Source organism: Fundulus heteroclitus, chromosome 13, assembly GCF_011125445.2.
Source record: "Fundulus heteroclitus isolate FHET01 chromosome 13, MU-UCD_Fhet_4.1, whole genome shotgun sequence".
NCBI lineage: Eukaryota > Metazoa > Chordata > Actinopteri > Cyprinodontiformes > Fundulidae > Fundulus > Fundulus heteroclitus.
In genome coordinates this window covers 30435394-30452078 of record NC_046373.1, presented here as the reverse complement: position 1 = coordinate 30452078, position 16685 = coordinate 30435394, and the positions used below count along the sequence as shown (strand labels likewise).

Sequence of the window (16685 nt, the reverse complement as noted above, 5' to 3'; positions counted from 1 at the left end):
ATAGCTGAGGGACAGGTTTGAAATGTTGTTTTTGTAAACAGTAAATTGAATCTTAATGGTATACAAATGTTTTCATAAATTAATAATAGAAATACTGAAATGTCAGTATTAATGTCATTTAACTGTGTAGGCATTTTTAAAATATATTTATCTACAACATTTTTTCTATCTATTCGGCTTCTAATATGCAGTTGGACCAGTTAACTATGTAATTTGACAGAATATGACTCCCTTAGAACAACTGAGCAATCTCCTGCTGGTGGATATTTACTGTTGTCAATACATTGAGAAAAATTACCAATTTTGAGAGGTTATTTAAAAAATACATATTGATAGCAATGTTTAATTCAATTACACAGTAAATTAGACAGTTAAACTTAAAACAATTATACTTTAAAAGTGGTAGCTTGTGATTTAAAGAACATAGCCGTTTTTTATTGTTATATGCTTTTCTTTGTTCAACTGTAAAAAAGATTAGTTAAATTACAGGGGGGGCCACCAAGAACGGTTTGGGAACCACTGCTCTAGCAGATACAAAGTGATACATTGTCATCTGTTTTAGATGGCTGTACTATTAACCAAAATTTGGAAACACGACCAAAACTACAAAGGTGTGAAATGACGATGATTATCATAATTACTGCCCATCATAGTGTTAGAATAACACCAATGTGACCAAAAATAACTCAAGATTTTCCTCTTAACCTCCAGCACATCATCCCCACATCTCTGATCAATAGCAACCACTTTTCCAGCTTTACTAAAGAACCATATTACTCATGACACTGGGAGATTGTTCAGTGGTAGACAGTTTGATAATGAATAAATAACAACACTGGTCAGAAATTAGTAGTCTCTAACCGCTTACATAAAAAACAGAGGCTTCCTTGCCTTGCAGAAATGTTTTAGACAGCAATAATAATCGTGTGGAGCTCGAACTTTTCAGCCTGTAACACGCAAAGTAACAATGCCAGATACTCCCTACTTTTTCCAGTATCAGTTTCACAATTAAGGAAATACTAAATCTTTTTAGCAAATCAGCTCAAGCTATTATTAGTATCAGGACTTTGAAACGATTAGGCTTTTGTTTGTTGACTATGACTTTATTCTCAAAATATTATTACTTTTTTCTTGTATATGTCTTTATTCTCATGATGTTCTTTATTCTTGTGCACCTAGTACTATGACTTTATTCTTTTAATTTCCCAAAAATAAAAACTTTTATTACAGTCATTATATAAATTATTGACCATGGGAAAGTAAATTTCTTCAAAAAAAAACCCCTCAAAAATAGGAGAATAATTTAAGATATTTGCGAGAAAAAACATAGATGTCTTGAAAAGTCGAACATTGTTGTGCCATTTTTTTCCCATGATTAAAGGCATTCATTTGCTGTTTTAAAACAAGCATATCTCTGACATAATAAAGTCAGGAGTTTTGGATCATCTTGTACCCCCCACATGGTGTATCCCGAATCCTTGGGTTGTCCAGGACCCCACTTTGGGAACCCCTGGTATAGAGTGCAGGCAAGAAATAAAACCTGCCAGCTCTTTAATTTTCTTTCTTGCTAATCTTCGTAATTTCCTCCTCCTTTCTCTCCAGACCCTGAACTCTGTGACCCCTCACCTGGATGTGGAGGAGTGCAGCGTCTCTCTGATGCCCAGGAACCGAGAGAAGAACCGGAGCATGGACGTTTTGCCGCCGGACCGCTCTCTGGCCTTCTTGGTCACCACAGAGGGAGAGAGCAGCAACTACATCAATGCAGCGCTGGCCGACAGCTTCCTTCGGCCTGCTGCCTTTGTGGTGACCCCACACCCGCTGCCTGGCACCACCACCGACTTCTGGAGGCTCATTTATGACTACAGCTGCACCTCTGTGGTGATGCTGAACCAGCTAAACCAATCCAATTCTGCTTGGGTAAGAAAAAAAAACATTGAGCTTAATCTATTTAATGGTCTGTGTCCTTCTCTTAATCCGGTGCTTTATTGTTTATTATTTGCTACCGGTCCAGCTTTTCTTCTTGGAAATGTATTTCATGTCTAAAGAGAATATGAGGAGGGAATCAGATTGTCAAGGGCAATTTCTGACTCGTTCCGTGCCTGGGTCTTGTTGCGTCAATTCTCAATAACCCCGACCTGATCCGTGGACCTGTGGTTCTAAACGTCCCATTGTTCAATTTGGAGAAGTTGGAAAAAGAGATGAGGCATCTGCCCTTAAGGTCATCTCTCCTATCAGAAACCAGCTGTGTTCCTCTGGTACATCCTTTAGATGTTTAGTGGTTCCTCCCTTTGTAACTCAGAATTCTGAACCCAACTGCCAACAGTGCTCTTGTCTTTATCTATTATCTATTGAAAAGCGTGGAGCAAAATGAAGCAAACAAGCTTCCTGGAATGTTAAACAAGATTAAATTCAGCCAATTCTCAAACGGGCTAATGTGATGATCTGAATTGGGCTGGGACTTTAAAAAAAACGCATGCTTTGAAAAAATCATGAACGTCATGTGTGGTATAGAGAATTATTTAAGCTCAATTTAAAGAGTAGAGAAATGTGTGCATGTTTCTTCAAGAATTCAGGTTTCTGAAGGTTGTGGAACTTAAACACAATCCCAGTATAGATCGTTACAGTGACAGAGCTTTTTGTGTGTGATTTCAGAGACCTTATCTTTTTTGGACTATAAGTCCCACCGGACTATAAGTCGCATTTATTTAGACATTTATTTCACACAATCCAAGACTAAAAACTGACATTTAACCTGGTAAGACAACATATTAAATTACACAACTGCATCCACAACTGGCTGAATAATGTGAAACATACCTGGGAGGTTGAATGGGGTAAATTAGCATAACAAGCCAGCAACTTCAACCGGCAGGGTTCTTACCAGAGCATTTCTGCGTAACGGGTCGTTACGCTGAAAGTTGTCAAAATTACAATGAAATTAGACCGTGGATATAGTGATGCTCTGTGCTAAGCTAACAGCACGACACATATGTTTGAGAGCAACATAAAGCTCTCGTGCATCAGCAAAGTTGTAAACCAGCTGGACAGCAGACCTGTAAGCTAGCACTAGCTGCTATTAGCTTCATGGACAGCTCAGTAGCAGATTTCTGTCATGGTCTTGTTGCTTTAAGCTTCAACACGCAACGCTCTGCGGTGTGAATGGATACTGAAACAGTGAAACAGCATATAAACATGAGTTCTGTCTTTGTTGTCTATAAATTAATGTTTCAATAAATTTTTTAAGTTGTATAAGAGCAGCATATAGTTTTCTCTAGCCTAGAGCACCCTCTTGCAGCTATAGACGATAATGTTTACTTCTTGGTTCATGTTGGTCAAAATTAGTTATGATTTAAAATGGATATATAAGTAGCACCTGACTATTAGACGCAGGATCGACCAAATTATGAAAAAAGTGTGACTTATTGTCTGAAAAATATGGCATTAAATATAAAGTACTAGTTTCAAAAAGCCAGGAAAAATAATCACAAGACTCAAAACACGGTTACAGCTTGTCAGGAAGGACTAGTGATGGAATTGTTTTTACTATTTTACATATTTTACTTTATTTACTAAGTTCATTGCATTTATCACATAGGTAACCTAAATGGCGCTATTAAGTAAACCTGCTCCTGGCTTTAATTCTGCTTGTGATCAAAGACGGATTAAAGGAACATGTTTCTTTAAATTGAAGAATGTCTACACTTCACTGCCAATATGCCAAGTCTTCCCTTATGTGACTCACAGCACATTTTTCAAAGACTGCCCTTTTGCTCAGTTCTCTGCCACCAAGTGTAAATTCAGGCTTGCTGTTTAATTTGCCTGCACACCATTGAAGTGTTCTTATATCTCTCCTCCATGTTGGCTCTTGGGAAGGTTTGTTCAGGCGTCTCCCTATCGCTGCTTTGTCAGCGTGCCACGTCTCATTCGGGCTCAACATTTCCACCATGCCTGTCAGCTGCAGCCTGCCCTCCTTCCACTGTCACTCCCTTTTCGTCTCACTCTGCCTCCTTTCCTCCCCCTGCCAGAGGATTACCAGTTTGCCCCTCAAGTACACGCTCTCTCGCTCAATTTCTCCTCCTGAGTTTGGGGGGCTGTCTCTCTCCTGTCTGGATGTATAAATATTTATCTCTCTTCTTGCTCAATGTCACCTGTTAATACCCTTCTGTCAGTGTCACTGTTATCACTTCCTTCTCCAGGGGTCTTCTAGTCATCCCAAAAGTCAATGCAGAACATGTCAGCGTTTCAGCGCCGCTCTTGTTGTTCCCTTTGCAGGGTGGGATGTGTTTTTGAAGCAAGGATGACAGGAGACCTTGGCTTTGAGCCTATCCAGCTTCTGAGCTAACTTCCTGTTTGTCTCTTGTGGGCACAACCAAGGTCGCTTGCTTCATTTATTTATATTATACTAACGGTAATGATTGGAAGTCATGAATAATTCAAGCCTGGTGGCTGAAGTGAGGAACGGTTCCCATCATGAGTGCTTTTTCCCCCCGCTCGTTTAATTTACAGCTGATGTTTGTAGGTGATCATTGTCATTTAGGCTAATTGTATCTGTTGTCAATACTCAGGTGTCTTGTTACTGACTTCCCCATCACTTGACACTGACATAATGATTTGTTTTATGGGCTAACGACAGGCTGTCTTCTTTCCCCGCCTCTCTGGTCCTCCTAGCCCTGTCTGCAGTATTGGCCTGAGCCTGGATTACAGCAATTTGGGCCCATGACCGTGGAGCTTTTGTCCAGGACCGCAGATGATGACGTCATCATCCGCCTCTTCCGGATTCAGAACATCACTCGGGTAAGTGGGCTCAGGACACACAATCAGTTTGTGAAGGTGCTCAGGTTATTGTTTGGGGTATCGGCATTGGGAAATAACAGAGTATGCTTATCTGTGGAAAGTGTGTTGGCCAATGAAATATGGCTGATGGAAATGAAGTTACATTGTAACCGGATCATGATAGTCCTGTTGGTTTATTTGTCTGCACTTTTAAAGAGCTGAGAATCCCCTGAGAGAGACTCTGAGGTCCTCACCAAACAATCCAGTCATTAGTAGCATCTGAACAAATCTAACCATCTACAGTGACTCAGTATGTATCATTAAGACAGATTGAGGTGAAATAAAGCCTGGCATTAATGACAACAATCTTTTGATAGAATGATTTGTCTGACCATCCAGCTTTCTCTCATAAATGGAGGATGGACATTTACTCCAGACAAGTTTCCAGGTATCTCTCATGTAGTCCTTGATACCCGTGGGAAAAAGCCGACCATTAATTAGACCACTGAACACTGACATACAAGTACAAATATTTGTATTTATTCCGCAGAGTTTGAGCCATATGGGTATGCTTCTGGAAATGTCCTCAGAACAGCTTTGTGTGGGTTTTACAAATACCAGGGGCTAATTACCTTTTACAGAAGCGAGTGATTTCCTCTGTGACCTGATGCTAATAATGCTGATCGGGGAACCAAAAGATGGTAATTAACACCATACAGTCATTTTGAAGTGGGGGGTTAAAGACCGGCCTTCTAGTTCTTATTACAAGAAGGGCAGTTTGACATTTATAGTATTTCTCATGTGAGCTGTCCAGTGCTGAAAGATAGCAAAAGTACCTCAATCAGATCAGTTAATCAGCGAATTAGAGCAGGTCTTTGCTAAATCTTTAATGCAAATCTATCTATACTTTGAATGTCTGAGTAAACTTGCTAACAGACAAACTGTAACAATTATATCCTAATGCTCTCCTCACACTGCTGTATATCTAGCTTTTATTTTAATGGCGTAGGAAGTCAAAATGCTCGCTTTTGTTTTTAGAACAATATTTATGCTTATGAAGCTCAACTGAAGCTCTATACTACAGATTCACAATCAAAAGACTGAGCTGATTTTTTTTCCCTTTTTGCAACCCTCGTAATGAACACAAAGAAACATTGTGATCAAATTCCCAACAATGGTCCTTATGCCATACACAGGTATCTTTTTTCATAGATCTACTAATGATGTACTCTCAACTTAACTGTGCCCCAGCTGCAAGTCTGAACGTCTGTACGATTTCCTAATGGTCGAGACCAGGCTACTACTTGCTACATAAAAGGAGAGTAATGTATTTATCTGCATGGTGTGGTGTCAAGCACTAACACACTTATCAGATGAGTGTGTATTAGCCATACATTTTAATGGGTTTGTAAAATAAACTATAGTAGGACCAGAGACAAAATTAGCAGTATTTGCATTAGCATCAATAACACTATAGATGCGTTTTAGAATCTAGCTTGGGTAAAATTTTGGAAGGACCCATATCAGTGTGGGTCCTTCCTCTAAAATAGCTGACATTTACAAATCAGCGTTGTATAACCTCTGGATATTTGTTCTGATATGCCAATAACATACACTGGCCCTCGTGTAAATCTTTTGAACCCTCTGGCTTTCCATCTATCTTCTATGCCTTACCATTTTGAGTCAGCAGTACAGTCAACAGAGATGCTGCAGATCTTATCAGGTTTTAGCAAAACTAGAAGGCCTCAACATGTGTTAACAGCTGATAAAGAGGTAGAACTTCAGTAAGATTTGTTTTCTTTGTAGTAAAGAAGAATCAAATGCAGATCTGCATGTGCCAAGTGTAAATGGAAGGCATCACTTTGAGTTGCCTTTATACACCAGCTTGACAGTTTTAACTTAACTAAAACTGCTGTTTAAATGTTTCACATTTTCTGAGTCTAATAATGGTTTGGGTCAAAAGACTATTTCAAGATGTGCCTCAGTAAATACGTATTGCAGCTCTATGCTGCTGTTGGAGGAATCTAAGTTGTTTTCATTTATTTTTAAGAGAGTTAATGACGCCTGATGCTGCTGAAATGAATCACTGTATGACCTTGGTCCCGTCTAGAATTTGTTCCCTCCAGCGGCTGGAATGATTTCCAGCGTATTAATCCTGCTTCAAACAAATGTCCCTTAATAAACAACACACAATTAGTCACAAATAATTGTTAACGTCTTTTGTTGTAGCATATATACTTCATGGGGGAAAAAAAACGATTTTTACAGTTAACTGTTAAAGTTTGGATATTCTTTTTGAGTCTTGGCTCTATAAAACTAGCTCAAATTCCTACACATATCAACACCACCCCAATAGTGAATTGATCTTTGAAACCGGAAAACCTCAGTGTATAGTGACACCAGACTGGCCCATCCCTAGTTGACATCATGTCAAAAACTGTTCCCATGTGTCCTTGTTACAGGGTTGAAAGAAGCAAGTGGACCAGGAGCAGGTAGTAGGGGGACAGGTTTCAGTTCTTTCTGTATGTTGCTTAAACTTTAACTATTAGGCCACCTCTGGTTTCCACTTGCTATTAACAAATGTAATGCAATGTAATTTTAATTTTCAAATAACGTATAAGTCCTTTATCCATCTGTGAAACATACAAGTTTACCCCACCTACGCTTGTCTCTGTGTATTTCTAAACCAATAACTGAACCATGTACTGTTAAGCATCAAAAGAAGAAGGATGTTGGTTCTGCAATATCATCACTTTGGCTATAAGAATCTAAAAATTAATGTGTTCGTTTTGAGGCAAATTTGGTCATATAGAGGTTTGACACTTTAAGAAATGCAGAATATTTGAGATACCGATAGATTTGTAAATAGTTACAAATAGTGGTGTCCTGATACCAGTATCGGTATCGGGCATGATACCAGTGTCAAGTACCCATACTCTTGTAAAAGCTTGTAAAAGCAACCCAATACTCTGAACTGATACCGATCTTGTGCTTTTTGCTGTGAAGAGGGGCAAAAAAAGGCAACTTTAAACACAAAAATTAGATAAAGCAATTCAAGACTACACATGACACAGAATTCAAAGCGTTTGCTGCAGCACAACCAAGATTTTAACAAGTACTCCAGAAACATTCCTGAAGCTCTTACTGAATTCATCGGCCTTGATAATTGATAGTCGTTTTTAGTTGTTAATTATATTGTTAAGTTATGTGTGATCTAAAAGTCCCAATTAATAAGCAGTCAGTTTTGGTACTTAGAATCGTACTCGTACATGTTCTCGGTCTGAAAAACTGATATCGGGACACCCCCAGTTACAATGACATGTGAAAGAATCCATGTCTAGTTCATTGGAAGTCTCTGTGCTCTCCACCTGAAAGTTGTTACCAGGTGACACCTTTACCTGTGAAAAGCTTTGTGTAGATGGTGACACATCTATCTCACTGCTGAAGGCCTAGCATCAACTCCCAGACCAATAAGCGTGATTAAGTGACAACTTTAACATGAACTCAAAGCAGGAATTAATATTGGGCTTAAATTCCCCTGAACTAATGCAGCTGCATCAGAAATTACGTCTTTCCAGTTGTTTGTAATGACACCACATAAAAAATTGTCTAACCATGCTCTAAAACATACACAGTAAGCCCTACAGATTGAACATCCTGCTATACTGTCCAAGAACAATAAGAAAGTGAGTGGATGGCTGCAAATCTAGAAAACCTTGTTCAATGTGAAGACAACTATAATGTTCTTACACTCTTGCGAAAGAAAGCAGGGGAGAACATTCTTTGGTGCGTACTAAGCTGACACTCCCCATAAAATACATTTACTGTATAAGGAACACGTTCCCACAACAAAATTCCCCAGAACTGCACCACACTATGGACAGACTTTCTGGAACCACTTTAGGGTGCAGCTATACTCTAGGTGTAACATCCATAGCTTTGGGCAGTGATTCTGTGTCTCTGCTGCTGGCTGCTGACGTCACACTCTGCTCCCTATGCTGCTCTACCAGTTATCCCCTGATTTCCTGCATCTGTGATTCCTCTAATTAAGGGCGCTGCTACGCCTGTGTATTCCCGCTATATTCTCGACTCCTCCAGTGTGCAGGCGTCATATTCTCGAAAACTGTAGTGTGAGTTGACCTTCCAGTGTTCCTTGACAGTCTTCTTGTGAGTGACTCTGATTGTTTGTTTGGACTCCTGCCTGTTTGCCTCGCCCTGGTTGGACTCTCCTGTTGGTTCCTCAGTTTCTGGACATCGACTTGAGCCAGTGGCCTGACTCTGAGTCTCTGCCAAGCCGTCCTGTATTTCTGCCTATCAGTTAGCCCTGAGGATCAAGATACCCGACCGGACTCTGTACTCTGCCTGTTGGATTCCCCCTCTGATACCTCAGCCTGTTCAGAATCCCTGTTCCCAGACTTTCTATACTGTAGCTAGTCAAGTTTTGAACTCGGCTTCTGCAAGCAAAGGAAGAGCCAAGATTCTCCTGGAGCCGCTTCTTGGATTCAGTGCTACACCCCGGATTCAAGAGAGGTTAGTGGCTTTATTACAGTGCTCAACAATTCCCGCTGTTGGACTCACAGCCACTAAACTGTCTCTCTTCCTTACAGAGGTTCCTGACCCAGTTCCAGAATTTTCCCACACCGACTACACCTGTTTCTCTAATAAATCTCTTAAGTCTCTCTTTGTGTCTGGCTGAATTTTGGGTCAAAATTCTGGTTCATTACACTAGGAGATCACGCCAACCTCGTGGATATAACTCCGCTGAGATACGCAGCCAGAATAGGTCGTCTTGCTGTCAATTATTGTGACCTTTACAATTTGCCTAAAATTGATGCAGGTTGTACTATTATTCCGAAAAGTGAAATGACATATTTTTAGACCAAACGTTGCTCTTTATGGCAGTGAGACCCACTCTACTGCATGCCTACACTGGAGGTAAAGGACACACAGAATATATATTTAAACAAAAATAAAAGAGACACCTTTTAGAAACAATTCTTGACAACCAAGCTACATTGTAGTGTTTGAGCCTCAGGTCCTTGTTACCTTATCACCATAGGCTCCTTTGTTGTGCATCCTCCAAAGCGTCAGAGAAATCTCATGCCATGTGATGCATGAGGAGGACAGCAATGTACTCTAGGACATTTCATCAAAACCCTGCAAACAGTGTGAGAATGGGATATTATAAGTGTTCTGATGCTCTTCTGAATGAGTTTATGAGTGGTGTGGCTTATATAATCCATAACATTCAATCTCTTCTCCTTCTCTCACCTGTTCTCTAACTTCTGTAGCTCCAGGAGGGTCAGCTTGTGGTGCGCCACTTCCAGTTCCTGCGCTGGTCCCCATACCGTGATGTGCCCGACTCTAAAAAAGCCTTCCTCAGCCTTTTGGCACAGGTTCACAACTGGCAGAGGGAGTGTGGCGAGGGACGCACCGTCGTCCACTGCCTGTGAGTCAGCTGATGCTTTATTTTCTAGCAAAACTTCACTATCATGTCAGTGGGTTGATACAAAACGTAATTCTGTTTTTATTTCTTGCTTCCTGATCAAAGTTCATCATCTCTTCAGAAAGAAATTAATATAATCTTGCATTATCAGAACGATCTCAGAGCACTTTTTCTGCAGGTCATGCCGTCTCTCTGCGATGTCTCATAGATTAAATCCCAACCCCTGTCTTTAAATGAGGGCTTCTCTTAGATATTCATCTTCAAAGTCTGCGGGTTGGCCTTTTTTCTGACAGCATGCCCGATCTGTGCTCAGTCAAACGGTGACATTTCCCTCTGTAGCATCCCCACCCTCCTGCTTTTTAGAAGCTGTACTACATCTTTTTTTAGCTCACTCAGTGCTGTATGCTTCTTTCTCCATTTCACTGTGTCTGCGTGCCTTTGCTTGTTCATTTTGGAGCAGGAATGGCGGCGGTCGAAGCGGTACTTTCTGTGCCTGCACCATGACCCTGGAAATGATACGGCATCACAGCGTAGTGGACGTGTTCTTTGCTGCCAAAACGCTGCGCAATTCAAAGCCAAACATGGTGGAGACAATGGTAAACAAACAAGACTCTGTTTTGTATGTTCTCTGTATGTTCCTTAGAATGATAAGGAGGTAAACAAGTTAAGGCAAATTAAATATGACCATGTTGCAGAACTGCTGCAACATGCATTTTTAGACAGAACTTTGCATGAACTCATCATCTTTTAAAATGTCTTAACAATTTTGGGCTCTAAATTGTTTATTTTATCCATTCTTTTTTTAAGGTGCACTAATAGGAACATATATGAATTGAACCAATTGTATATCCTAGACCTAGTCCAATCCGAATAGGTTCAGATTTACAAGTAAACTTCACTAATGTGTGATTTATCCATTCAGAACATCGTGTTGATCGTAAACTGAAGGTTGCTGGGATACAATGTCCACAATGTAGCAAGTTTTAAGCCATTGTGGGTGAGATGGTGTAAAACATTAATATAGCACCTGCTCTAAAACTGATATCTTCAAGCTTTAATGAAATTTGCAGATGTTTGCATATTTGGACCAAATTCTTTTTGCAAGAAATGTTTTATGAGAAGATAAAACTCTAATAAACCACAGTGACCAGAAAATGAGTCAACTTAAGGTTTTGAAACCTTTACCAACTGTCAAGCATGGCGGTGGAAGCATCATGCTGTGAGTCTGCTTTGTCGCCATGGCTACTGGTGCTCTTTACAAGGTTAGTGGGACTTTAAGGAAGGAGGATTAGCTCCAAATCTTTCAACTTTACCTTAAATCAACAATGAGATGCTTGAATCCTGGACACAGTGTTGAAACAGGACAATAATCCCAAACAGACATTAAAACAGGTATTGGAATGGATGAAGCAGACTCACATCAACCTTTGGGAATGACTATAAACTCAAATCTAAAGATAATCCATGAACTATGCTTTAAACACTTTTGTGACAGGATGCCCAATATTTTAAACTAATTCAGATTAGCAGAGTGGTCAGAAATCCAGCTAGAATTACACCAGGACCTGGTTCCTGGTTCAGGAAAACAGTAAAGAATAAAAAAAGTTAATGCTTATTATACATTTTTTAAAATACAAACAATGTTTGTATATGCAAGATTGTCTTGAATATTTTTTTGAAGGATAATATAATTAATTGGGATAAAGACCACACATCAACCTGAACTAATAATAAAATAAGGCACAGCTTCTCTCTGCCTGTACAGGTGTGTGTGGATGTGTTTGTGTGTCAGAAGTGGGGAGGGAGGACGAGATTGTCTGATCTGCTTCAGTTTGCATCCCAAAGTTAAAATTTAGGGTTTCATGTGGAGGTTTTTGTCTCAGCCATGGTGAGAGCAACGAAAAGGACTTTAAACCGATCGTTAGATCAGGGACCGTTAATTTTATTTTATTTTTTTAACCAAACTTTCTTTAGAGACAAAACTTAAATGGTAAAAATGACTCAACTTATATAGCACTTTTCCAGTCATACTGACCACTTAAAGCACTTTACACATGAGCCACATTCACCTAATTGCACTCACTAACTCATATACATGTTGGTACATTGATATGTAATCAACAGGAAGCTGCAATTGAACCCACAACCTTCTAATTGAAACTACTCTACCCACTAAGCCACAGTCACCCCTTAATTGTTTTCTGATTTAGGTTATTAATCCCTTTTCTTTTGTTTCCTTAAGTCATGGTTTACTGTTTGTAAATAGTAAAATTATTAAAATAATTTTGGTTTAACCCACACCGTTCATGATGGTCCTTAACATTAATGTCATTGCTCTTTAGTTTTTCCTGGATCAAACTGCATTTGAATCCACTCAGTTTGACCCTGTTCTTGACCAGGGCCAGAAAAACCCAGGCTGGTCCTGAAAAAAAACTGATGCTGAAATGCTCACAAGCGAGCGGAGCCAAGTAGAACCCAGCCAAACCAAGCGGGTATAAAAGGGGCAGTTGTCATGGCGGTCTGTTTTCAGGGATCAGAACTTTGAGATTGTGTGACTGTTTACCTGATGACGTGTATGAGCGCCCTTTGATGTGAGAGATCGAGGAAAAATATCATTGCAAGATTTTTTTATTTTATTATTTTGTCTAAAGAACATCTCTAAGCAAATTTTAATCAGTTTGTCAAATTTTGCCATCTTGTGTCACATATAATTTATCCCTGGCAAACAAAACAGACACCACGCTGCTTTTCAGATAAAGAAAACCTGATCTGCGCATCAGCCATCCTTTGTTTCCCCCAAACACACTAACACAGTAAACCTATCCTGGGTCGTGTGCTTTTGATGCCAGACTTCCAGCGTGTTTCCAGCAGACAGCTGCACAGAGCTCTAGCGGGGAAAAGGAGAGGAAAATAATCTGCTTTTATGTAAAAGAAGATTGCTGTACCGATGTCAGAGTTAGGACAGTCACCACATCGTAAAGCTTTTTAGTGATAGAGGAAGTTTTCCACCCTACCTCCACTGAAGCCTGCACTAAAGCCTGTCTGAAGGACATGGCAGGTCCCCTGCTGCATCCGTTGCAGTGTATTTATTGAGGAAACAGAGTGGCAGATGATGCAGTCGACATGGCGCTCAACTACATCCTACACCACCTTGACTACCCAGGGATGTATGGCTCTGTGGATTTTTAATTGCCTTACCTTGAAATTTATCTGTTGACCCTTACTCCCAGTTTGGTTGAGGTGTGGGGTTACTGTCGGCCCTTTAGTGGCCATTTTAGACGTGGCGCGCCGCGCACATAAAGTTATTTACGACCCCCCCCCCCTCCCCCACACACACCGCTGATATCAGTATGGACCAAATTATCTACAAATCTGACCATTTGCCCTGCAGGTTTATATTGATGTTTAAATGTCAATGGCTGTAATTAAAGAAACACGTTTGTTGTTGTTCTAAAGTAAAAAGGTTCATTGAGCTTGGCACAGTGGCTGAGCTGAAAACCTTATCAAGATTTTGAAAAAAAAAAAACACACAATAATTTACTTTAAACCTTTTTGTCATAACTAAATGGTAAGTGTAAGAAAAATGTCTGACTATTCTGTCTGGAAGGTTTCTATCTCCAGACCTCACTCTGAACTGAAATACAGACAAAAACAAACAGGTGTATATAATTGTGGAAGAAACATTGTTTTTTTTTTGTATATTCAATACAAGCCAATAAAACTGTGGCATGCATGCATTTGTATTCAGCCCCACACAATCAATAGTAGAACCACCTTTCACCGCAGTTACAGCTATCTCTAGCAACTTTGCTAAATGACTGAAATGTTTGCCCATTCTTCTTTGCAAATAGCTGCAACTTGGTATGATTGGATGGAGCGCATCAGTGAAAATTAGTTTTCAAGTCCTTCCACAGATTCTCAGTTTTATTCAGGTCCATCTGAACTTTGACTGGGCCACACTAACAGATACATCTGCTGTGATCTTTCCCTTGTAGGGATGTTTCTATGTTTGAGGTATTCCTGTTGGGGGGTAAAACTCCTTTCAAGTCTAAAGTCTTACCCTCTGTTTAGCGCCATCCATTCTGCCATTCACTCAAACGAGCTTATGTGTCTCTGCATAAAAATAAAAAAACCCACAGCATAATAATGCTAGTAGCATGCATTAGTAATATGTCTTCTGGTTTTCTTTTAATCGTGACTTTCTTCATGCCACTCTTCCAGAGAGCCCAGATTTGTTGAATTCTATTGAAAAGATTCTCCTCTCTGAGCTGTGGATCTCTGCAGCTCCTCCTGAACTACCATGTGCCTCTTAGCCATTCTGAATAATGTTCTCCTCGTCAAGCCTGTCGGTTTAGGTGGACAGGCGTGTTTTAGCAGATTTGTAGTCGTGCCAGACTCTTTCCATTTTAGATTGATTGAACGTTGCTGATTAAAATGTTCAAGCTTGGGATTTTGTTATATTTCATAACTCTCCATTAAGTTCCTCCACAGCTTAAACAAAACCTGTTTGAGGTGTCCCGTGACTTTTATGATGGCATTTGGGGACGCATGTCCTCTAATGATTTAGAGACCTTTCAGAATAGCTGGCTTCACAACGATATTAAATTACACCCAGGTTTACACCACTTATTAATAAAGTAACTCCTAAAGGATGCTTATTTTATTTAGGGGTGTTATAGGGGTTCAATGCACACCACGATTTTCATAGTTTTAATTGTAACAAAGTCTCAAAACCTTGCATCATTTTCCTTCCACTTCACAGTTATGTTGTACTTTGTCTCACTCTATCCCAATGAACCACATACAGTAGAGGTTGATAGTTAAAATGGGTAATACACATCCTGACCTTGCCTGCTTCCTAGAACTAAAATAAACTGCTTATTTTACCTACAACCACACATCAGTTTTCAGACATCTGACTATGGTACCAAAGCCCACTACTGAGTTGCAAGTCAACTATGTATTAAAATATATTTTAATGACAGCTGAATACCAGTGGTGGAGGATTTGTGTACCCAGAACTAATGACCTCTTCTTTTCCCAGGAGCAGTACCGTTTCTGCTATGAGTTGGTCCAGGAGTATCTGGACTGTTTGGAAGTCAGATAGCGCCAGCTTTTTTCACTGCATCCCTTCCCAAGGAAACGCTCTGGATCTTTGCTCCTGCCTCATTAGTCCCCCTACGCACTGCTCTGGTTGGATACTCCGCCATGCTTTGATAAAATCTCGATCAACCCTAAAGAGAAAACTTCCAACTTGTAACACACCACTCAAGACACCCCCCCCCCCCCTTCTCCTTGACCCCCTGATCCAAGCTGAACTCTTCTGTGCCATTTGTCATCTGCCAAAACCAGAGGACTTCAACAGCAGTGCTGCTGATTTTAACAGGAGCGCTGTTGAGGCAGCCTGGCTCCATGTTGTACACCAACGAGATTTAAGGAGCTCCTCTGGATCCTGCCTTACAGTAAATAAACACTAAAAAAGGAACGACAGTTGATGCCATTCACTGGGTGATATTTTGTGTTTGTAACACTGTAAATGGTGCAATCTGCTGTTGGTGAACATCCAATGTTGTTCTGTACTGTATTTGAATTTTAATGTGGATAACGCCTAAAACTGAAGATTAAGAACTGATGAAAAAAGAAAGCAGACTTTTACCTGACGGACATTCGTGTTCAGTAGATTAGTCTCTGACCTAATTTCTCTTTATTTATTTGTGGGTATTGATGTTTTTATTTTCCTTCATCTGATATTCCTAGATGTTCCCAATGTCTTAATCACTGTGCCATTCTCTCTCTCTCTCTCTCTCTCTCTCTCTCTCTCTCTCTCTCTCTCTCTCTCTCTCTCTCTCTCTCTCTCTCTCTCTCTCTCTCTCTCTCTCTGTCTGTTAATGGGTCGGGGTTCAGCATCTGCATGCCCAGTCTTAACTGTTTCATTGCAATGTGTGACCCAAGTCTGCTGTAAGAGTACGGCAAATAATTTGTTGCTTTCTAGGTTTGTATTTATTCAGTGTGTGTGATTTTCTAAATAGTGTGTACAACAGGAGAAAAAAATAAAATATGCTCCTCACCGCAATGCATCTGGAGAAGATTGTTTTCTCATTCTAGTGTATAGTCCAATTTTGGTGAAGCAGTTTCATTCACAATGAGGAGAAGATTTTTCATGAGCATGTCTGTGTCTAAATGAGTTTCAAAAGTTAGAAGCAGACTTTTTTACAGAGTAAAAAAGACAATTACATGTACAGACAGGCAGCTGATTATGTTGTGAAAAGGGGACATCCCAAGTCTGATACAAGATAAGAACTTTTGCAAATGCTATCTGGTTATATGCTGATTTAACCAGTAACCAGTCCCTCACAGGGTAACACAGAGACACACGAGACAAACAACCATGCACACAGTCACATTTAAGGGTCATTTAGAGAGTTCTATTAACCTAGCAGTCATGTTTTTGGACTGAGAGGTAGCT

General features: G+C 40.0%; 1 protein-coding gene across 1 annotated transcript in view; it reads left to right on the top strand.

Annotated features, from left to right (window-relative positions):
- ptprua (protein tyrosine phosphatase receptor type Ua) overlaps positions 1-16292 on the top strand; it is a 328377-nt gene extending 312085 nt beyond the window's left edge. The window contains exon 31 of the mRNA XM_012853466.3: positions 15264-16292. Within this exon, the coding sequence (XP_012708920.2) occupies positions 15264-15326 (63 nt within the window). The 3' untranslated portion in view covers positions 15327-16292. The remainder of the gene's footprint in view (positions 1-15263) is intronic.
- Positions 16293-16685: the final 393 nt, after the last annotated feature.